Consider the following 22764-nt stretch of genomic DNA (forward strand, 5'->3'; position numbering starts at 1 on the left):
ACTGTTATGCATTTCTTGGCACTGAGTTTTATACTATAGCTTTGGCACCAGTTCTTAGTCTTTTGGGCCTTCCTGGAGGGTATGTCTGTGTGTCGGGCCTTCCTGGAGGGTATGTCTGTGTGTCGGGCCTTCCTGGAGGGTATGTCTGTGTGTCGGGCCTTCCTGGAGGGTATGTCTGTGTGTCGGGCCTTCCTGGAGGGTATTTCTAGCTTTGAGGATTCTGTGATTTGTGCCTAGTTTGCAGTCATCTGCACACTTGGTCAGCCAGAGGCCTTTGGTTAAAAACTGTATGGGTATTGGCCACTGTGAGTTCACATCTGCTACTGTTGTTAAATGTATCCTTAGAATAAATACTGGGGTTTGAAAGCTGAATGGGTATATCAAGGTGCAAAAGGAGATACAGAGCCAGGGCTGATCTATGCATATACAATTTTCAATTTTTTCTTTTCCAGGTAAGTCCCACTAGGTCTGTGGTCTGTTTTCAGGGGAGATCTGAGGTGGAATTCATACTGATCAGGGTAAGTTTGGCTAGAGCACCGCAGAACATTCTCTACTTTTTTCAAAAAGGGTATTCAATAAAAATTCAAGGACAAGTTGGGAAGAACAGTTTTGATCAGAGTGACACTGAAGACATACATCAGGGTTCTTGATGTGATTGTGAAAAGGGAAGTAATAAGAGATGACAGAATGTTATGGTGCCATGCAAGAAGCATGATGGGTTTAGTGGAGTGGGGAGTGCCTTAAAATAATGCATATATGAGTGGTGATGGTGATGATCTAGACTCTGTAGCTGTACTGTGGTATCCAGTAAATTGTAAGACCCAGTCTCTGGAAAAAAACACAAAACAAAGACTGTTCAGACAGTCAACAAAAATAAAGAATGGACTGCCAGCTTCGTTGTCATTTAAGGATAAAGGGTTGACTGCTACTCTGGTGAACCAGGTTCACTGAGTGAATTGGGCACTTGCTGGAGCTGGTGGGGGAGCAAAAGTAATATAGCATTGCTGTGTTACCTCCGTTTGGAGGAGGCATTTTGGGATGGGGAAGGGACATGTGCCCAGCATGTATCCTCCATGACAGAATCCCAACAGGGCAGTCATAAAGGATCTTGTCACTTGCAGAAATACATGACAGCTTTTGCAGATGATCATTGCATACCAAATCCTGGAGCTTTTCTGGCATGTTCTGTGGGGTTAGGGATAAAATAAGGAAAACAAAAATCCGATGGTTGTGTAAATGCCTGCCTTTCTTCAGTGGATTTTGCCTTTACTGAAAGAGAAATAAATAGGCCATTTGCCTGGGGCAGTTGGCAGACAGCCTGATGGGCGGACATGTACGGAAAATAAGAGGATGGACTGTGTCAAAACTTTATAGCAAAATGTTAAAGGAGAAGAATGGAGACAGATGACATGGTAAAGACTTGACTAACTTTGGGAGGGGAAATGGCAGAAATAGGAACAGTGTTTTATAAAGACTACACAGGCGCGAAAGATAATGATGAGCTTGGAAAACCAATGACTTGAACACTACTGTGAAATCTGTTTTCATTGAAATAAGTGGTGGCGCATGCAGTGAGCATGCGGCTCTTATTAGATGTAATTACGCAAGAACACAGAGTATTTAACAGTATACATGTTACATATACTTTGGGGCGGTATGTTATCTCCTGTTTTCCACATGTGCAAACATACTTCTTTCCATGTGGGAAGATAAATTCATACTCTTGATCACAATACATGTCCTTTTGGTCCCTCTAGAATTTCCACCCCTCCTCCGCAGATCTGAAAGAGTAAGAAACGGGAACCAAGTACAGTTCAACCCAATGTATGCACGGATGGGGGATGTGAGGGTCAGAACAACATGACGGGGGAGACAGTAACAACTATTTTTGATATCGTTAAGGATGGACATAAACACACATACAACAACGTTAACATCTTTATAGTGGCATCAATTTAACACCTAGCCACTTCGACCTGTCGAAGGGGTTGAAGTTCATCCCATGTAGGAAATGTGATGCAAGTAAAACTATTATTGACTTAAAAATGTTAGGTAAAATTAACTTGGAGATCTTAGGAAATCAGAAGCCTGTAGTTGACCAGAGCAAAGAACTCCGTAAGAATACATATAACCCCCCCCCCCTCCACCCACAACTTAAAAATTTTGACAATGGTGGTTGAAAATAAACTGAGAAGGGGAAATTACTAAGAACAAGTTTAATTACAACCTTTCAACAAATGAGAAATGTATTTTGGATCAACTTAGATCTGATAAGAATATGAGAGTAATAAACCTGGATAAGGGAGGGAGGATTGTCATTATGGACAAATTGCTATATGAAAGTAAAATGTTAATTGTGTTAAATGATGGTGACAAACATATTTCTGCTTCCAGAAATGAGATAAACATAGCCTACAACAAGATAGACTTGTCCCTTAAAGATATGCTACTGCATGGCTCTATTAGTTTTAGTACTTTTTCTTATCTCAGAAATGATAAACCCAGAATAATCTCCTCCATTTTCGGCATACCGAAAATACACAAGGACATAGAGGAGGTTGATTGTTTCAGGAGAAGGATCAAAAACAAAAATCTTTGGTTAAATGAAAATGAAATCCTGAAAGACTCTTGGGATTTTTTTAAGAACTCACACCCGATTTTTTCAATAAAGACATCCTTTTTGTAACTATTGATATAGTCTACTTACTCAGTGTAATAATTGGCCTTCTATGGTTTGAAGAAGCCTTGGCCACAAGAGGTGGTCTAACAAACGATTTGCATGTTTTTTTTTTTTTTTTTAAATTAATGGACCTAGTTCTTAAAAATAACTATATTTACTTCGAAGGGGAATGTTTTCACCAGTTGAAGGGTGTTGCTGTGGGGGCAAGTTGTGCCCCCACATATGCATACCTAGTTCTTTCCATGTGGGAAGAAAAATTCATACTCTAGTCACAATACACATCCTGTTGGTCCCTCTACAAGAGAAACCTGGAAGATATCTGCCTTTTTTGGGTGGACACCAGGGAGAAGTTACTTGAATTTATTGATTACATCCAGAATACGACCAACTTTCTGAGGTTCACATATGACATTAGTGTAGACAAACTCTACTATTTGGATGTCACTATACACAAACTGGATAATAAATTTAATTCCACCATTCAAAGTTTTTCCAACTCATTTCTGTATTTTTCAAATGTTCCTGAACTGCTTAATAAAGCCTGCTTTCAACTTGAGTGTTGTTGTCAAGCCTTCCTTCAGTGCTAGCTGGTTTGTTTGGTTCTTGCAGTTTTCGAGCACTTGCCCTGATATACTTGTTTCATTGTTATCTCCTGTTTTATTGAAGCAAGCTTAAATGTTTATACTTGTTAAATACACAACAGACAACAAATGTTAGCAGGTCTGAAAACAAGTAAGGGAAGCAGCTTGCATATTCTAATAATACTTCATGTGCTCTTTGAGGCTTGTTAATGCCTGTTTGTATATTTCTGCATGTTTGCTAAGCGTTCTTACTACTTTTGATTGTGGCAGGCATGCGGTATGCATCTTCTATCTGGTTCTTCGAGCACTGGATACTGTCGAGGATGACATGACAATACCACTGCCAGAGAAAATCTCAATGTTGCACAACTTCCATAGTTACCTTTATGATGCCAAGTGGAAGTACACAGAGAGCAGAGAGAAAGATCGAAGAGTGCTGGAAGATTTTCCCACAGTAAGTGCATGCCTGCCTCACTTTGTTTATTTCCTGTTTCTAACTTTTCAGTAAATATTTGTTAGGTCCAGAACAGTGATTTAATTATGTTAAATTTTCTTTCCCATATTTCTTTACTCGGAGAAAAGTAGAGACTAGTTAAGTTTTTAAGAGACTTGGTGATTATGTATTTTGTATTCTGAGCATCGAAGATGCACAAACAACACTGAGATCCATGCATGTCGGTGCTACTGTAAACTGGAAAAAGTATGCAGTTATTGCCTGAAAATGAAAATACTGTTCCAAAACTGTCACAGCAAGTTCAAATCAGTACACACTCAGAAGATTGGAATTTTTACCATACCATAAGTTTCTCCCCTATCTGTAAATAAAACAAACAAAAAAAAACACTTTGCACAGAGATTTAGTAGTCATCATGGAATATGCCTTTATCAAGTGCTTTTATAATTCCAAGGGTGAAAAACCACCTCATTAGTAAAGCAAGTCTTCCAGATAGTATTTTTGTAGCTGACTGCAGGATATTGTGAATATTGTGTGTTTGAGGTTTTTATTCCAGTGATTTTTCAGGCAAAGCCTTTTTTTGTGAGAAGATTGTTTACAATAAATTGCTTCAACATATGAATAGTTTACCTGTGGCACAGATTGTGTGAAGGATGTCATGCTTTGGGTCACCAGTTGGAAGCCCAGTACAGAGTGTATTGTTGTAGCTGTCTTAGCATGGCAAGAGTTTCTCCTGCGAGAGTACTGCATACTACTACTAAGATTATTTTTGACTGCCAGCAAGGGGGGGGGGTATAAACTGGTAAGTGACACAAAAGTAACAAGTTATTCTGTCTGGAGCATGTACCTCATTATACCTGTAAGCCTAAGTCGTGCCAAAAGCAGGCCTAGGCGTAGGTCTGCTATACTTCAGGCAAACCACAAAAAATGTCAGTAGTCTTTCAGTTTAAGAGCACATTTAGATTCCTTGTTACTTGAGCTGCAAACAACTTCTTGTAGTGTATCTGCAGAAAACTGTCTAAATCCGGCTCCTGCTTCTACCATTTCCTATTTATGTCTTTAAAGTTGTGAGGAGCTCATTTTCACAATGACTTTCCGTAGGGTCTTTGTCTAGAATGTTGACACAGTAATGTGGAGCTAGTGGATTCAGAGGGCACTCTTGACAACTGATTAGACCGCCCTGTGGGGACAAATCAGCAGTCAGAGTGAAACAATCTTCAGTACTTTCTTGCCTCTCTGAGACTTCTCAGGAGTATCCATTGACCTTGAAGCTTCTTTAACAGATGAGTCATTTGTGGGGGTCTTTTCACACTGTACATTGTCTTTTTAAGAATCTTTTGACTAAATAAGAATTTCCCCTTTAAGAATACCTTCCTGTTTTTTTTTTTCACAAAAGCAGAAGTTCTTGCCAGGGACCGCATTTATTAGTTCTGATCAGGTTGTTTGCATTTGGAGATTGTTTTGTTATAAATGTGTACTGATTTTGCTAACTTTCAATGTTTGGTTTTTCTGTGTGACCTTTTCAGTCAGTAAAACCTAAATGAAAATTCTAGCCAAGCTAGAATTTCCACTGAGTGTGACCTCTCAAACCTCCTGTATTAGAGGCACATGAGATGTATGCAAATGACCCTTATGAACATCAGTTGTTTCGGCTATATGGCGATTTTGAATGCCCATGACTAAAGTCATTTTAATTGACAAATTCAGGCCAGTAAAGCCAAACTCCACTCCCCATTTAATATTTGAAAATGTATTTAAGAAATGAGTGTTTGTAATTCTGGCCAAGTGACTGCAAGTCTCATTGGGGTTTCCCTGCACAGGTTCAAATCCTGTCAACTACGATGGTGCTGTTTTGGCATATTTCCTGCAATCTGAAACATATGTCTTGGTGGGAGGTTGGCATTATGATTAAGATGTTTGCCTTGCAGACGCAAGGTGCCGGGTTTGATTCTCACATGGGATAATTGGCTAGGCTTAAAAATGGCCCACAAGGGCAGTTGGCCTTGTACTGATCAATGAACCTATGAGAAGTGACAACTTGCCGGCTATTTTTCTGTCAGGGTGTTTTGTTTTTTTATTCTTTAGTGCACTTTTTCTGACAGGGTTTTGTGTTTTTCTGTTTGCGATTTACATATAGGGGACTGTGTGTGGGTCTGTGTGTGTCTCGTCTGTGGGAAAGGGGTGTCTCTGTGTGTCTCTCTGTGGGAAAGGGGTGTGTCTGTCCCTATGCGTGCACACACGCCCACATACTTCAGATCCCTTGCTTGAGAGCTTACCTTCTGACAGACTAATTCCAGTACTGCTTTACCTACATTGACTTCTTCCTCAGCAGCAGCTTACTCCTGTCCTGCTGGTTCTTTGCCCCCTGTACCTAAAAAGAAGAAACAAAATTATAAAGAGCCCTTGCCACTACCAGTGGGCTTGGACAGTGCCTTAACCATTGATGGGTGAACATGTAGTGGTTGCATGCTTTTCTTCAGACCACTCCCTGGCTTCCCTGGGTTCCTTTGGTGCAGTCCTTTTAGCCGCAGTGGACCATGAGTTGGCCATGTCTTTTTCGGGTATACCTGTGTCTGATTTGAATATGGGAGAACAGTGTTCTTTGTGTCTGGGAGACTCGCTCTGAGATGCTTATTTGGGTAGGCAGGGAAAAAGACCTCTCAGTCTCATTGGGGTTGTTAGGGCTGAAGTCCTGTCTGCGTAATTTGTCTGCTTCCTTGGTGTTGCCTGTAAAGAAAAAACAAAAAGGTTAGACATTATTCATAATTGCGAAGCTGGTGGGTGGCACCCTTGGGAGGTATCTCTACAACACTTCTTAGTCCTCCTTGCATCTTACATTGTCACAGTAAAATATAGACTAGTGGCAAACAAACTGAGCAGAACCAGGACAGACACTCACAAATGGAAATTAAACAAAGGAGTCTTCCAGGACTTTCACTCCTTTTATGTAACTTGTTTGGACTCTGAATATAACTTACCAAACTGTCAGTTCTGTGCTTGTTTTCACAGTAGAACTGTCAAGTGTAAGGCTGAGATTTTAGCCAAGTATTTTAGAAAATCACCAGAACCTTCATGTATTTGACTGTCAGCCAGTTGAGTTGAGGTTAATCTTCATAGGCAAATGAAGGAAAAGCACCCAAGACTTAGGGTTCCAGGTGAAGCTCACATGTCCTCTGCCAATCCACCTAGGCTTGTTATCATCGAAGGTGAGATGCCTTTGCAGTCCTCTCCTATGACTGAGGTTGTGGCACAAAACCCAACCAAGATCCTTTCAGAGTTTGATCCACCAACAGGTCCCTGTACTTCCACACAAACTGAAGGACTTGCTCGATGGTTGGGCCGAGAGCCACGTCCAAGGTTCCGACTTCTTATGACCTATCTCAAACTGAATAAGGGGTATCCACATCAGGAGATTGTCTCAGTTTAACGTTCTTGGGATTCATCTGTAAGCCTGCATCCCAGCCCTATCGTGGACATCGCCGTCAGGTCTAAGCCTAAGGCCTCACATAAAAGGCTGCATCCAGCTTGCCTCAGCCGAGGCCTGCCAGCTGCCACTTCCAAACTCAAGCCTATCGATATGGTTTAATTGGTTTGGCTGAGGATTTGATCCCCATAGTCTGAGCCGGATGCCCTTCTCTCCCAGGTTCTGCCCCTGAATCCTCTCTTGGTAAAAGAAAAAAGGGATATCTCCCCTTAGCAGTCTTCTCCTTCTTTTGCCGCTGAGGATGATAGTGATGAAGCCATTTTTGAGGAAGGTTTATCTATTGCTTCCTATGGGGATTCAGTTTCCAATGAGATCCTTGCCTTAGTTCCATGAGGGCATTTCTTTTGGGAGACCCTATATATACCTTAAGGGAACACTTTTTAAAATGAGAAGCTCAGGACCATCTGCTATCAAAGAAGAGGGTTAGGGAATTTCCAAACCTCCCTGAACATAAACATCTTGCCATTCCTGCAGTCTTTGAGATGGTGAGCAGTGTCTTTGCTGGGTTCTTCCTTATAGCCAGATCCCACTCCGCTGCCCCTCAGAAACCTGACAGATTTTTCAGGGTTCCAGATTTCTACAAACAACTTTTCAGGAAGCATGTAGCAGACCCTGAAGTGGTGACTTAGGGTCCTAAGGAAGCTAAAGCTAGTACTTCCAAAAATCCCCTGCCAGCTGACAAAGAAAGAGCATTGGACTGGTTCAGAGCGCGAAGGTCTACACTTTTGCAACCCTGATCATGCGGGCTTTGAATTGCCAGTTTCGGTGAAGTGTCAGGAAACCATTTTAGATCAGATGAAACAAATAAACTGTGGAGATTGAAAATAAGGCCACCTCCAATGAACTGCTGGACATGGGCAATTCTTGCTATCTAGTAGCTAAACACTCCTTGCACAGGGGCTGTGATGCTCTGGAAGCTTCCAGAAGGATAGCATCTGCAGGATCCATTGTAGAAAACATGCCTCCCTGAAGATGTGAAATCCAGTCTCTTGGATTCTCGTTTAGACAGTTTTCTCTATTGACTCAAAGGCTGAAGCCATACTCAAGAATATTGAGGATAAGGCCAAGTCTGTGCAGATGGTCAAGGACTTTCTTCCAGTTCAACCTCCTCACTTCAGCCACGGTTGCCCTACCAAACGCTGCTCCTTTCTGGCCTCCCAGTCTAAGCCTGGACGTAGGAAAGCTCAAAGGGAAAGGAGTCAAAAGGCAGCACTTGCGTCCCAAACAATTGTAAGCAGATTCCAACAGGACTGTGGGATCCTGTCAGCAGGGACCATGCAGGGAGCAGTCATGACTCTCCTTTGACACTCCCTTTCCCACTCCCTTATCTCTTCCTACCCCTTCTCAGTCTAGGATGATGGCTGTCCTTTTTAAGAATTGGAGACTTATTGCCAGGGATCATTGGCGACTGAAAATCATACAGAGAGGTTACAAGTTCTACTTCATGTAGCCCCTAATTTGATCAGCCTTCATAGATATTCCACCAAACTAACAAACAGAGGCCGTAAATCAAGTTCAGTTCCTCTGCACCCAAGGTTTTTTGGAACCAGCACTAAACACGTTGCAAGGAAAAGGATATTACTAGAGGCTTTTCCTAGTCTCCAGAAAAGAGGGTACTTGGAGACCAATTCTAGACCTTTCGAGGCTCAACAGATTCTTGTATGTAACAAAATTCAGAATGTTAATCCTTCAAAAATTGCTACCCATGATCTCACCCAATACTTGCATTGAAACCTTTGATCTAAAGGATTCATACCTCCACATCGCCATAGAAAAATTTCACAGGAGGTTTTTTGCCTCAAAGCAGGTGTGAGGCATGATCAGTTCTGTTCTCTGCTCTTTGGCTTGTCTGCTGCACCCAGGGTTTCCACAAAATGTCTAGTCCCAGTGATAGCCATCTGCAGGTTAAAGGGCATTTAGATTTACCTTTACTTTGTTGCCTGAAATAAGCAGTCATCTGATTTAGAAAATCTCAAAGCAGATCTACTTTACACCCAGGAGGTTCTGACTTCACTGGGATTCATCATCAAGACTCAGAAGTCCCACACCATCCAGTGTCTGTCAGCCTGGGATGACATGCTCGACAGGCTGCATTGCTTCGCAAGAGATGGCTTGCACCTGTCACCCCTTGGCTTTCGAATACTGGCCAAGGCTCTTGCTGCCCCCATAGTGCCTTTTTTAGACAAGGCTCAAAATTCAAACCCACCTTCATAAACAACACAAGTAAAAAACTGAGGGTTATGCTACTCAACGCCAGGAGTTTTAAATCTCAAAATGCATGCGCTCGAAGCACTCCTAAGTATGGAGAATGTCGACATCTGTGCAGTAACTGAAACCTGGTTCAAGGCTTCAGAGAGCACTCTAGCACTACTGGGCTACAACTCCTACCACACATTTCGGCCACAGAAGACGGACTGAAACACAAAAGGAGGGGGTGTATCCATATTCATCAAGGATACCCACATCTCCAGGTTAGTGGCGCAGCATGATACCTCTGAGATCATCCATGTGCAACTAACATCGGGCAAATCTGCAATGCAAATTGTGGCCTGCTACAGATCACCCTCCATGACCCAAGACCACCACTCTGCCTTTTTGGAGACCCTGGAAAACATGAAGGTCCTACCGAACACCCTGATCTTGGGAGATTTCAATTACCCTGCCATTACCTGGGAAAACTACTTGAGTACAAACTCCCAGACTCGGCGCTTCCTGGAATTTATCAACTCAAATGCCCTGGATCAGCTGGTAAACTCCCCTACCGGAGGCCGCAACATATTGGACCTGGTCATCACCAACTTGGGCGACAGGTGCTCCGTACTGGAGGTCAACCCGTCACTGGTTAGATCAGACCATAAACTAATCACTCTGGATGTCCACATCCCACCACCACCCCCAACCAAGGAAACCACAGTGAAAAACTTTTCTAAAGCAAAGTTAACCTTACTTAAGTCAGAGGTGGTAAGTTTCAAAGCCCCCATGCTAAAGGACAACACTGCCCAAGATGCAGAATCCTTTACATTTGCACTCTGTGAGCACCTACAAGGATGCATGGAACGTGCCATCCCTAGCAAAACCAAGACTCACTCCTCTAAGAGAACTAAACCAGTCTGGTGGACCCCTGCCATAAACAGGTTATGCAACAAAAGGAGGAAACTAGTTCAGAAAAAAAGCAAATCCCAAGAAGGAAAGACATCCCTGATCGGTATCCGTAAGAAACTAAGGTCCCTCATAAAATCATCCAAGGCCAGCTTCAAAAGAAAAATAGCCAAGGACTCGAAAGATGATTAACCACAAAGCCTTATTTAGCTATGTCAAAAATCTAAGTGGCAACTCGCAGATATGCTCTGAGATGGTGCAAAATAGCACAACATATACTGAACCTACTGATATTGCCAACATTCTGGCAGATTCAGTGCAAACTTCACCTCCCTCTCACCTTCAAAAGGGCCCACAACAATACCGGAAAAGTGTAGTGTCCTGGAATTCACAGAAGCACAGGTGAAAACAGCCCTTTCAAAAGCCAAAAACACAGCATCAATGGGGCCAGGTGGTGTCCCAGGCTGCGTCTTGCACGAACTACAGAACAAACTAACCCCCCACCTAAACACGCTGTTCAACCTCAGCCTCTCCACAGGCTACGTGCCCATAGAATGGCGCACAGCAATGGTTATTCCGCTCCACAAAGGAGGAGCCACAACTGACCCTGGTAACTATCACCCCATTAGCCTGATTAGCCTGGTCTGCAAGGCTATGGAGCGCATCATCATGGAACTCATTAACAAAGACATTGGGAACCTCCAAACACTTGACCCGACCCAGTTCGGCTTTAAGGGCAGATCATGCCTACTAAACCTGGTTGACTTCTTCGAGACAGTTACCAAGGCCATCGATGAGGGAAAGGTGGTTCACACAGCCTACCTTGATCTCGCCAAGGCGTTTGACACCATTCTTCACTCGGGTATTATAGAAAAACTCACCAGCCTGAGCATAAACCCCTACATCACAAGATGGGTTGCCAACTGGCTTACAGACAGAACTCGCACTGTAAGAATAGCGGGCTCCAGGTCTGACTCTAAACCAGTCATAAGTGGTGCCCTGCAAGGCTCAGTTCTGGGACCCCTACTGTTCAGCTTATATTTCTCAGAAGTACAGGCAAACACAGGATGACTATGGCTAACCAAGTTCGCCAATGACTGGAAACTGGGAGCCATAATTGACTCTCTGGCTGACACGGACATCCTCCAAAAAGGCCTTACTGAGACAGACACCTGGTGTCAAAAGTCATGGCCTCAAGCTAAATGTCAAAAAATGCATAGTCATCCCGTTTGGGGAAAAACAAAACACCCACGAATTACCACATAGGCAGCAGCCCCCTTAATACAGAAGAGGTAATAAAAGATCTGGGGACCCAGGTAGATGGCAATCTGTCCTTTGACAGTCATATTGCCAAAGTAGTTAGGAAGTCCTTCTATGTGGCCCATCTAATTAATAAGGGGTTCGCATCTAGAAATAAAGAGGTTATAGTGCCCCTCTACTCGTCACTCATCAGACCCATCATAGAGTACAAAGCCGGAGTTTTTTCAGTTGGGCTGCATAGGACATATGTTTGAGGCCAGTAATCCACCTCACCAAGTGGATTACTGGCCTCAAACATATGTCCTATGCAGCCCAACTGAAAAAACTCCGGCTGTACTCAGTGGCATATCACTTACTCAGAGGTGACGTCTACCTGACTTACAAAGCCATGTCCAACTCAGAATTGATGGACATGCTCCACCTAAAAAAATCCAAGTCACTGCGAGCCACGCGCTGTAGTGAACTAAACCTTGCCACAACAGTAAATAGAACATGCTGGAGGGATAGATTCCTGTCACACAGACTCCCCATGCTTTGGAACAAAATTCCTAACTACATTAGACAGAGCCCCTCACTAACGCTCTTCAAGAGAAGCCTTGACGAGTGGATAGGTAACAGAAAGTACACCCCTGGGATCACTTCATTGGCTCTGCTTGACAGAGGCTCAGTTAATTAATCAATGGGGTGGCGAAAGCCGACATACTGTGGCTAGGCTTATAAATGCCCTCGGGCAGATAGCCTAGTACCTACCTATGAACCTGTGAACCATCCCCATAAATGGGAGAGTGTTTCTGGAGGCTTTGCTGGACTCTTCATTTCAGAAAGCCTCCCTTCCTCCAGATAAGGTTACCTTTCTAGCTCTGTACTTCCAAAAGCTCCTTCTCAGGAACTACCTCACAGCTAGACAGTTCCTCAGAGTTTTGGGTTACATGGCCTCTTGCATCCTTACAATCCCCCTTGCCAGACTACATATGAGGAAGCTGCAGTGGATTCATGGGACTTTTTGGGTTTACTCAAATGAGAACAGTGGTCTAGTGAATTGATTTTTTTTTTTTAACCATAGATATCAAGGACTTTTTTACAGCTATTCTAAAAGTTGAGGGATCGGAATTTTTTGAAGAAACTTCTAATTCACCCCATGACCAGGTGACTTTAATTTGTGAACTCATGAGCTTGGTCTTGGAGAATAACTACATTTGGTTTGAAGGGGAATACTACCAACATATCGAAGGTGTTGCCTTGGGGGGCAGCTTGTGCACCGGTGTATGCTAATCTAGTTCTTTAGGTTGGGAAAGTAAATTTGTCATAGGCTGCTCCCATTGGAGTAAAATAGAATTATATTCTCGTTTCTAGGATGATATTTTTTATTTTGTGGTGAGGAACAGTCATTGAGATAGAAGAATTTATTGACTATTTAAATAATTCCACCCATTTTTTTTAAATTTACCTATAATTTTGATAAGGATAGCATAAACTATTTAGATACTCTTATGCATGACACAAATGGTTTTAGATCTAGAGTATTCAGGAAGGATACCATTTGTAATGCTTATTTGCATTTCAATAGTAACCATCCCTTGAAACAAAAAAGAGCATTATCAAGGGGCAGGCAATAAGAGTAGCTCGAAAGAGGATACCCTAGGTTTTATATAGATGAAATCATTGGGGAAGTGCATAGTAAGTGGGGTACCTAATACAAGCCACTTTTGGGGATTGGATTGAATAAAGAATCTTAATTCTGTAGTAAACAAAAGTTACAATAAAGCTTGTGTGTTACAGTATAATCACCTCACTGGTGGTATTCAGAAAGTCTGAATACAAAATTGGAATATCTTTAGAACCAATAGTGAGTTGTTAGAGAAGTTAGGAAGAAAGCCAAATTTTGTCACCAAAACAACACCAAATTTTAAAAGACTATTAGAACAAAAACTGGACACAGATGATACCTCTATAAAAGGTACTAGGGCTTGTGGAAACTGTAGTCAATGCCCATACATCATGAAAGAAATTTCTTTGAGGTTAAAAAATTGTTTTTCCAAAGTATGATGCTCTTTAAGAAAGGGAATTGTAGCACTAGTAGGGTTGTGTAATACCTAGCAGTTGTGAATCATGCTCACACTTCTTTGTGGGTAAGATGGAGTGTTTCTTGAAAGTGAGAATCTATGAGCATACTAACGATATAAAAAATAAAAAGTTAAGTAATGCACTTTACAAACGTTCTCTCACTTGTTCTTCATTCACCAAATTTTTATTTGGTATTTTAGATAAAATCAGTATGAACTCTAGAGGGGGAGATTGGAAGAATTTGTTAAAGAAGAAAGAGAATGACAGTTGAAGTTGGCAGCAATGTTCCCCCCCCCAGGGTTGAATGAAACTATATAACACCTATGTTGATTGAGAATGCCAATATGATTTAATAAATTGTATGCCATCAAATATTGCACATGTTTTAGAATATTTTATAGAAATGTGGTATAATGTCTATTTTACTAATTTTGCAATTTTTTATCTATTTAGTAACAAACTGCAGTTGTTCAAAATCAGTTGTTAATGTGGTACTTTAAATGTTAATGACTAATTTATTACATTGAATATGGATTGGTGGAACAATTCATGACGTCTAGATGTATGCCGTTTATATAGGATTTAGGCAATGGAAGTAATTGTATTCTGAAGAAGTCTCCTTAGAGATGAAAGCACTAAATACTGTTTTTTTTGGTACATGTTTTTTTGTTTTGTCTCCTAAGAAAGTGTATTCGTTTCTGGACCGGACCATTTATTACAGTTTATTTATGAAGCTGCAGTGGTATCTCAGAAATGTGTGGTGTCAATGTTCTCAATCCCACAACTTCAGGATAAAGCTTTTGCCTCGTCTCGGGAATGAGTTTGCTTGATGGGCCTGATCCTACTCCCACAGTCTAGGCCTTCCCTTTGGATTCACCCCTCAGGACTAAATTCTGACCATGGGTGCCTCGGAAATAGCCTTGGGGGCCCACTACAACAGCTTACAGATTCCGGGCAGATGGGACTTTCAGTTCCAGAATAAATACATCGACCTAAAAGAACTGATGGCACTCCAAAAAGGTCTGATTGCCTTCAAAGACCAGTGGAAACCAGGAGGTTTTCTAGTGAGGACTGACAATACCATGGTTATGTGGTACATAAATCAAGCAGGGGGAACTCACACTTACCCTAGTTGTTGCCTATCCATGGATCTCTAGGAACCAGCAAACTCCATAGAGTCACACCTTGTGGCACAGTACTACCAGGAGAAACCAGTCAACTGGCAGATCACCTAAACAAGAGCCTTTGAGAGCCCCACAAGTGGTAACTGCATCAGGAAGTTTTTCCTAGCATAGCCAATGAATGGAATGTGCCAGAGATGGACCTTTTTGCCACTAAAGAAAACGTTCACTTAAAAAAGTTTAGCTCAATAACCAAAACAAGGTCAGCCTGTAAGATGGATGCCTTCTCCTTCCCGTAGACAAGAATATTCCTCTATGCCTTCCCCCAATACCCTTGTTCCCCAGGGTACTGCTGAAGATAAGGGAAGAAGGACCAAGGATCATTCTAATAGCTCCAGACTGGCAAAGGCAGCACTGGCATCCTATAATTCTTAGTCTAAGCAAGAAGGAACCATGGTTGCTGCCCCAGCAAGTGGAGATATTAACAGAAACCAAGGGCACCATCATACACCCCAGTCTGAACACACTCAGATTGACAGCTTGGATGATACCTTAACCCCTTGGAGGAGACCACCCCTCAACAAATGGGTCCTAGACATTCTAAAAGCAGACAGGAGACCTAGCACAAGAAAATCTTACTCCGCTAAATGGAAGAGATTCACTATATGATGTAGACAAAAGGGACAGAGCCCTTTTCAGTCTCACGTGCCTGTGATACTTTCATACTTATCAGACCTTTTTGACAAAGTGCTTTCTTATTCCTCTATTAAGGTGACATTGCTGAGTCATAAATTTTATCTTCCTGTCAACCGCCTGTCTTCTTCCATCCTGTCATGAAACGGCTCCTGAGAGGGGTTATCCACATTAGACCCCCAAAGAAACCTTCTGTTCTCCCATGGGACTTCGTTCAAATTCTGAAGAAGCTCACTGTTCCGCATTTTGAACCAGCTGCCTCCACAGATATCAAATTCCTGACCTGGAAGACTGTCTTTCTGCTAACCATTACTTCATCTAGAGTAGTTTCAGAGCTTTAGGCCCTTATGTGTGGAACCTTTCATCACCTTCCACCCTGAGAGAGTCTCTCTTAGGACCAACCCTTCCTTTATATCTAAGGTTATTACAGACCTCTGTTTAAACCAGACCATTCACTTGCCTGCATTTGTTAATAACCCTCAAAACAAGATAATTCTCCATACCTTGGATGTGCATAGGCAATTGCGTTACTACTTGAAGAGAACAAAGAAGTCTGACCAGCTTTTTGTGGCCTTTGCATGTAGCTCTGAAGGGAGGCAAGTTTCTAAACCATCTCCAAGTGGATCTCCCACTTCATCTTGCATTAGCTACCACAGAAAGAAGCCTCTAGACCCTTTGAGGTTGCATTCCACATACTTCACCAAACATCATCATCGTCCAAACTTCAAGTCCAGAGCAAGGTTTGCCACTGCCATCTTGCAAGCCATCCTTTCTTCTCCATAAATTTTCCATCCACCCTCCTTTCATCTTTGGGAGTCATCCCATTAGTTATGATTGCAACAGTGAAACATGAAGAACATAATACAGTTCACTTGTACACTTGTATGTACACTTACCACAAACATAGATGCTTGTGTATTCACTTTTGCAATATTGTTTCCCTCCCTCCTTCCCCTCTTGCCCTCATGAGCTTGGGGTGGATATTTTTCTCTCTACTTCAAGGATGTTCCCACCTCCTCTGTACATACTCTTGAGTGTAGGCCTTTGACCTTAGGAGCCTGCTAGAGTGGCTCCTATCTGTTGGTGGCAAGAAAGCACCAAGTATGTGGTGCCGGCTGACTCTCTGTGTATCCAGACATCTTGATTTCAGTCGAGGTGTCCACCCGCTTCAAGAGGAGAAGGAGAAAATTCTCTGGTTGTTGGGCAATCCAAAGATTGCCATGGCAGGATATACCATCAGTTATGACTGCAACATTGAATACATTCTAACATCTACATTTATGGTAAGTGTAGACAACTGTCTCACCTTACACACCAAATCGATCCCTACAATCAAAAGACAAAATTCTCTTGGCCATTTCAAAACCCACAGGAAAACCAGGCCACTCTCTGTATTCATACTGTATCTCTATACTTTGGAATTTACTACCTCTAGCTACCAGGTCTATGCCTGGCCTAACCCATTTCAAAGCATCTTTTAAAAAAAAAACATCATCTCAAAAGTACACTGCTCTGCTCCTGCATAAAGAATGCCTAATGCTCAGGTCTACCTCTTCTTCCACACTGGCCTCATCGTCCTGTTCTGTCACATTTCAGTTGCTCACAAACGGCAAGGATCCTAAAGCTCTTCTAACTCCCAACTCCTTCTCTGTTTCTCTATACCATTTCCTTAAGCTACTGCTCAGGCTTTATTGCTTCTATTCTTCTTAACTCTCACTATCTCTCTGCATCACTAACTTTCTGGCTGCTGTTTTCCTAACTGAAACTAACATTCTATTTTTCATGTACTGTAGCAGTCAGTGTCGCACATTGCACTACCTAAGTACTATTTTCTGGACACTACATGTATGGTGAGAGTGACTATTATTGTCTGTAATGTTTTAACTTTATAGAACTGTCTGGATGTGTAGTAATATACTGCAACATTTTGTAACCTAGTTTGTTCTTTCAACTTATTTTTGTATAGTATTTCTAATGTAATTTGTATTGTATTGGATTATACTCTGTTTGTATTGTACTGTATGAGGAGCTTTTCTTCCTGGGCCTCTGCTGAAAACGGTTTCTATAGACCCAGTCAGACCACTCCAGTAAACAAACGTCATTTCTTAAGGGGGTTTACATAATAGGCTTTCTAGAAAACAGGTGGCACATTCCTGGATCTTAACTTTGTGCTTGTGTACGTCTCCTTTTGAACCAGCTCATCAGGAGTATTTAAGTTTTTTTTACAGAGCTTTTTGACCGCCATCTGCATGAAGACCATCAGAGTTGCAAGCTGTTGTGGTGTTCGAACCTTATGGGGTCTTCCATAGAGATAGGGTCTCGTTAATAAACCCTTTATTTTATGTCCAAAGCTGTTTCAGAGTTTACTTAGAATCAAGCCATCAGTCTTCCAGTGTTCTGTCCAGTTCCTCATAACCAGGGACAAAGGATTTGATGTACTCCGGACATGCATAGACAGCTCAGGTACTATCTGGACATAACTAATTTAGAAAAACAGATCGGCTAATTTTCTTGTGTTGGGACAAAAAAAAAAAAAAAAGGACAACTTGTATCAAAACAGACTATTTTTAAGTGGTTGTCTTCTGCTGTTGCCTTTCGTTATACCTGCCATGGTAATTCTGTTGGAGTATCAAGACACATTCTACTAGAGCATTGGCATTTTTTATGATGTACTGGAAAACAAAGCATTACAAACTGGATTCATTTTCCATGCCCAGAACTGGCTTTGTAGCCCCATTCTCCATGGGCTTCTGGACCATTATTCTTCCTCCTCTCTGGTTGGATAGGCTTTGGTGACTAACCCATGTAGTCTAAAGGCTATTGCAGCAGTGCGAATAATGAACACAACAGTTGTGCAAGTTGCACCGAGCAATAACAGTAGACGCACTCTCCCGCCATTCCCATTCTTATGTATATAGTGAATGGTTGTGATTTTAAAAATTTTTGTTTACTGTTTATATCTCTAGAATTTTAGAATGAAGAAGCTTTTTCTCTTCTTTTAGGCAAGAAACTCCTGAAGATTGATTCACTCTGACTGCTAATTTCCCTCCACACAGGTGTTCATTCAGTAGTTGGAGTGAAGGTGTAAGAGGAAGTCAGATCCTTATGAAGCTCACCATTTGTATTTTGGGCATGATACAGCGCATAGCCTAAAGGCTGCTGCAACAGTAAGGAATTTAAACATCTGTTATTAATATGTGCAGCTTATACAAATGGACTTTATTTAAACATCACGTTTTGTCATTTTCCATGTCCACAGCTGTTTTGCTCTTTTAAGAGCCTCTAATTAAACAACAAAGGTATTTTGACCAGAGCTACCTCTGTTTCAGTTTATCCTGTTTTGCATGTATTTTTCAGAATGTTGACAGAGCACAGAACTTTTTCTATTTCCAAATCTTAGTCATAATACTACGTACATCAATTTCCAGTAGCTTTTCCACCTTTTTATACAGTCTGCTGATAACTGTACAACCATATTCTCTTCAGGTGGTGTGTGTGTATGCTGTACCAGTTATAGCTGATCCAACAGATTCTACTTCAGAATCTTTGCATTTGAAACAGACTCTTGGAAGTAAAATTATGATTGTTTTAAGTTCACCTCTGTTTGAACAGTGTTGAACCAGCCAGAGGTGCTCTGACATTCAGCCCATTTGGATTTCCTAATGTGTACGTATGTGGTGGATTTGTACCTGGTAATGGCGCTCTCACTGACCTCTCAAAGTGATACTATGTTTCTGCTCAGTGAAGCAGGCAGAGTCCTAACTTATGTTAGTGTTTTGTCACTCTTGCTTGACTTACCTTTTGGCCTTCTCACTAGTTTTCTGTTATAGTTTTCAGGTTTTGTATTCTTTAGTATGACAAGATGTCCCTTCTCTGGTGTTCAGTGGAGGCAGAACATCAACAGGCAAACTTTCAGTGCACATAAAATAATACTTTTGAGGCAGTAATTTTAATTTGTCACAGAAAGTGCAAAACTAAGCACAACTAAATTAATTTTTGAACTGGGTCCCATATTCTGTTTTCCAGCACTTACAGTAAACCACCAGTGGGAAGCTGTCAGCACCATAGTGTAGGGGGATAAAGCCCTGGGTAATCAAACCTGGTAAGTGGGAGAGGGCATTTGCCTGCACAGTTCCCAGTGTTCCGTCTTTAGTGGAGGCTGGGAACATAATGAGGGGGTGGTGATCCAAGGAGAGAGGACACTGAGCGGCTACAGAGATGGGGCAATGCATCTTCACATCCACCCCTTGGATGTTATCGGTGTAAAGCATTGATAAGAAAAAAAAAAAAACAGCAGCAGTGTGACATGATCCCGGAGGTCTCCATCTCTTCGTCTGCCCTGACCCTAATTGGAGTAAATCCAAGGATTTTCAGTAGGAGTCTGTAGACCTGATGAATGGGAGAGGCACTGGGTCCACTGATTATCAATTGCATCGGAGAAAAAAATGTAAATTAAAAAAATTGAGATTGGTGGGAAGCTATACACTAAATAGTTGTATGAATAATTCAGGAAATGTGTCGTGCATTTTACTTCTTGAATTGTTACATCAGTCAACTGCTGACACCTCCCGCTGTACTTCTGGAAAAAATCAGCTTCCAGCAGGCTGTAACTAGAAGCATCTTAAAAGCCTGTCCTGTTGGGCTATGTCTTCTGTTTAAGCATTGAGGTTCCATGAGACATGGCTAAGGGGCAGACCACTTTACTGGCAGCAATGGAAGTCGGACTGGTGCATTATGTTGGATGTGCACCCTGGATGCTGGTATCTAGGTGCCCAGTGGAAGGGGTTGGGCTATGGAATGATTCCAGTTTTAGCAGATAAGATTTATAAGGTTTTTGTTGCTCTTTTGATGGGTGGTGATCAGGTTATTGGGCTTGGGTCTGCTGGTGACCATTTTTGATGGGGCAGATTGCCATTACTTGACTAATTTTGTTTTGAAAGTGGATATTTTAATATTATGATGGTGACTCATTGAAGCATCAGGCATGTAGTCCCCCATTACCACCACATACAAACACATCTCAAGAGTGTCTTCTGTTTATCTGTTTATATTTAAGATGCTCACTTAGGTGTGTTTTACATTTGCTGCAGCAAGCTTGTTAAACAGCTTTATGAAACAACAATAAAGGAGCAACTTCAAAACACAACGACAAAACCACTGGACCAGTGAATCCGTTTATTCAGCTCACTTCTTAAGTACAAACAATACACTCTAGCGCCTTGGCCACAGTAAGCCTTCAAGGAGTAAATCACTACACACTCACTTCCAATTATATACTCTCAATTATTAACAACAATAAAATCAATTAAAATTAATTGCTAATTAAAGTAATTGTTTTACATAACACTTCTCCAACTACAATCAACATTCAAACCCCTAGGGCATAATGTGCCATATTTTAAAATAAAAATAGTTTCTTGTTTTAAAAGTAATGCTTCAACCACATTAACATCAATATGTTCAGCAGCTACTTGTTGTAACACTGTAGCTTGTAAAGTTTCATTAGATCCATTATGATGTTCAAAAAAATGTTTGGCTACAGGACTCTCAATTTTATTGTTCCTAATATCCCTTAAATGTTCAAGTAACCTAACCTTGAACATCCGCTTTGTCTGGCCGATATAAAACTTATTGCAGCCACATTTAATGGCATAGATTACTCTATTAGTCCTGCAACTAAATATTCCATTTGAAACAAAAATTCTATTAGTAATACTATTAAATGTTTTATATATATAGGAACAGCAACTACACCTTCCACAAGGGAAGGTGCCCATTTCTTTAGGTTGCAAAAATAATCTACTCTCAGGCCTAAAAAATTTGGTATGTACCACCATATCATGAATGCTCTTCCCCCTTTTATAAGAGAACATTCATTTTTTCTTAAATAACTTATCCAATTCACCAAAATTATATAAATATTATTATTGAAAGAGGTGGTTAATCTTCCCTGATATATAAAGGATTCTTTTGATTTTTTAAATAGAGTCAAGGATGTTATGTGGACAGATAAGATGTATTGGTTAACGTTAGATGTGAAGAGTTTGTATACCAATATTCAACATAAGTTTGGTCTAGAGGCACTATTTAAAAGTATGGGTGAGTGTCCATTTACTCTTTATGTGTTAGATTTAGTTCAATTTTGCTTGGAAAATAACTATTTTTGTTTTGATCAGAAGATTTTTCATCAGTTAAAGGGAACAGCAATGGGTTCCCCATTCGCACCAATGTATGCTAACGTATTTATGGGGCTTGTAGAAAGTGAATGTATTTATAATAATAGATTTGTTAAGAAATACGTTAAACTATACTATAGATACATTGATGATTTGATTTTTTTATGTGAGGATGGCAAAGATGAAATACATAATTTTGTAAAGTCAATTCAGATGAATAGGTTTAATATTTCTTTTGAAGGAATGCAATTTGGTGAGAGTGTTAACTATCTGGATATTAAGTTGGTAGGCATCATAGGTAAACCAGTAGTTACTGGTCTACATAGGAAATTTGACACAACACATGATTTTTTAGTAGCTACTAGCTGCCATCCTAGGCAGACTATTCAAGCCCTACCTTATGGTGAATTTCTTAGAATTTCAAGGTTATGCAATAATAATGAAATGTTCTTTAAAGAGATTCATTTAACTAAAGATATGTTCATTAAAAGAAAATATGAAGGTTACACATTTGAATATGGATTTGGAAAGAGTAATGGGAATAAGACATAAGGAACTTAATGGGAAAGTGTTGGGTAGTAGTCATTTAAAAAGCTATTATGAGAGTAGAGATAGTAATGACAATTTGTATGTAGTATCAACTTACAATGTGTGCAGTAATAAAATTAAACAGAGTTTTTTATATTTTTGGAAATATTTATATAATTTTGGTGAATTGGATAAGTTATTTAAGAAAAAAATAATGTTCTCTTATAAAAGGGGGAAGAGCATTCGTGATATGGTGGTACATACCAAATTTTTTAGGCCTGAGAGTAGATTATTTTTGCAACCTAAAGAAATGGGCACCTTCCCTTGTGGAAGGTGTAGTTGCTGTTCTTATATAAATAAAACATTTAATAGTATTAATAATAGAATTTTTGTTTCAAATGGAATATTTAGTTGCAGGACTAATAGAGTAATCTATGCCATTAAATGTAGCTGCAATAAGTTTTATATCGGCCAGACAAAGCGGATGTTCAAGGTTAGGTTACTTGAACATTTAAGGGATATTAGGAACAATAAAATTGAGAGTCCTGTAGCCAAACATTTTTTTGAACATCATAATGGATCTAATGAAACTTTACAAGCTACAGTGTTACAACAAGTAGCTGC

The 22764-nt window shown here is 40.8% G+C and overlaps 1 protein-coding gene across 2 annotated transcripts in view; it reads left to right on the forward strand.

Annotated features, from left to right (window-relative positions):
• The window catches only part of FDFT1 (farnesyl-diphosphate farnesyltransferase 1), a 387885-nt gene that overhangs the window by 100529 nt on the left and 264592 nt on the right, over window positions 1-22764 (forward strand). For both annotated transcript variants that reach the window (XM_044062382.1, XM_044062381.1), the window contains exon 4: window positions 3532-3715. In XM_044062382.1, coding sequence (XP_043918317.1) covers window positions 3532-3715 — 184 coding nt within the window. The remainder of the gene's footprint in view (window positions 1-3531; window positions 3716-22764) is intronic.

Source organism: Protopterus annectens, chromosome 2.part1, assembly GCF_019279795.1.
Source record: "Protopterus annectens isolate FY-2018-M chromosome 2.part1, PAN1.0, whole genome shotgun sequence".
Classification (NCBI taxonomy): Eukaryota; Metazoa; Chordata; order Ceratodontiformes; family Protopteridae; genus Protopterus; species Protopterus annectens.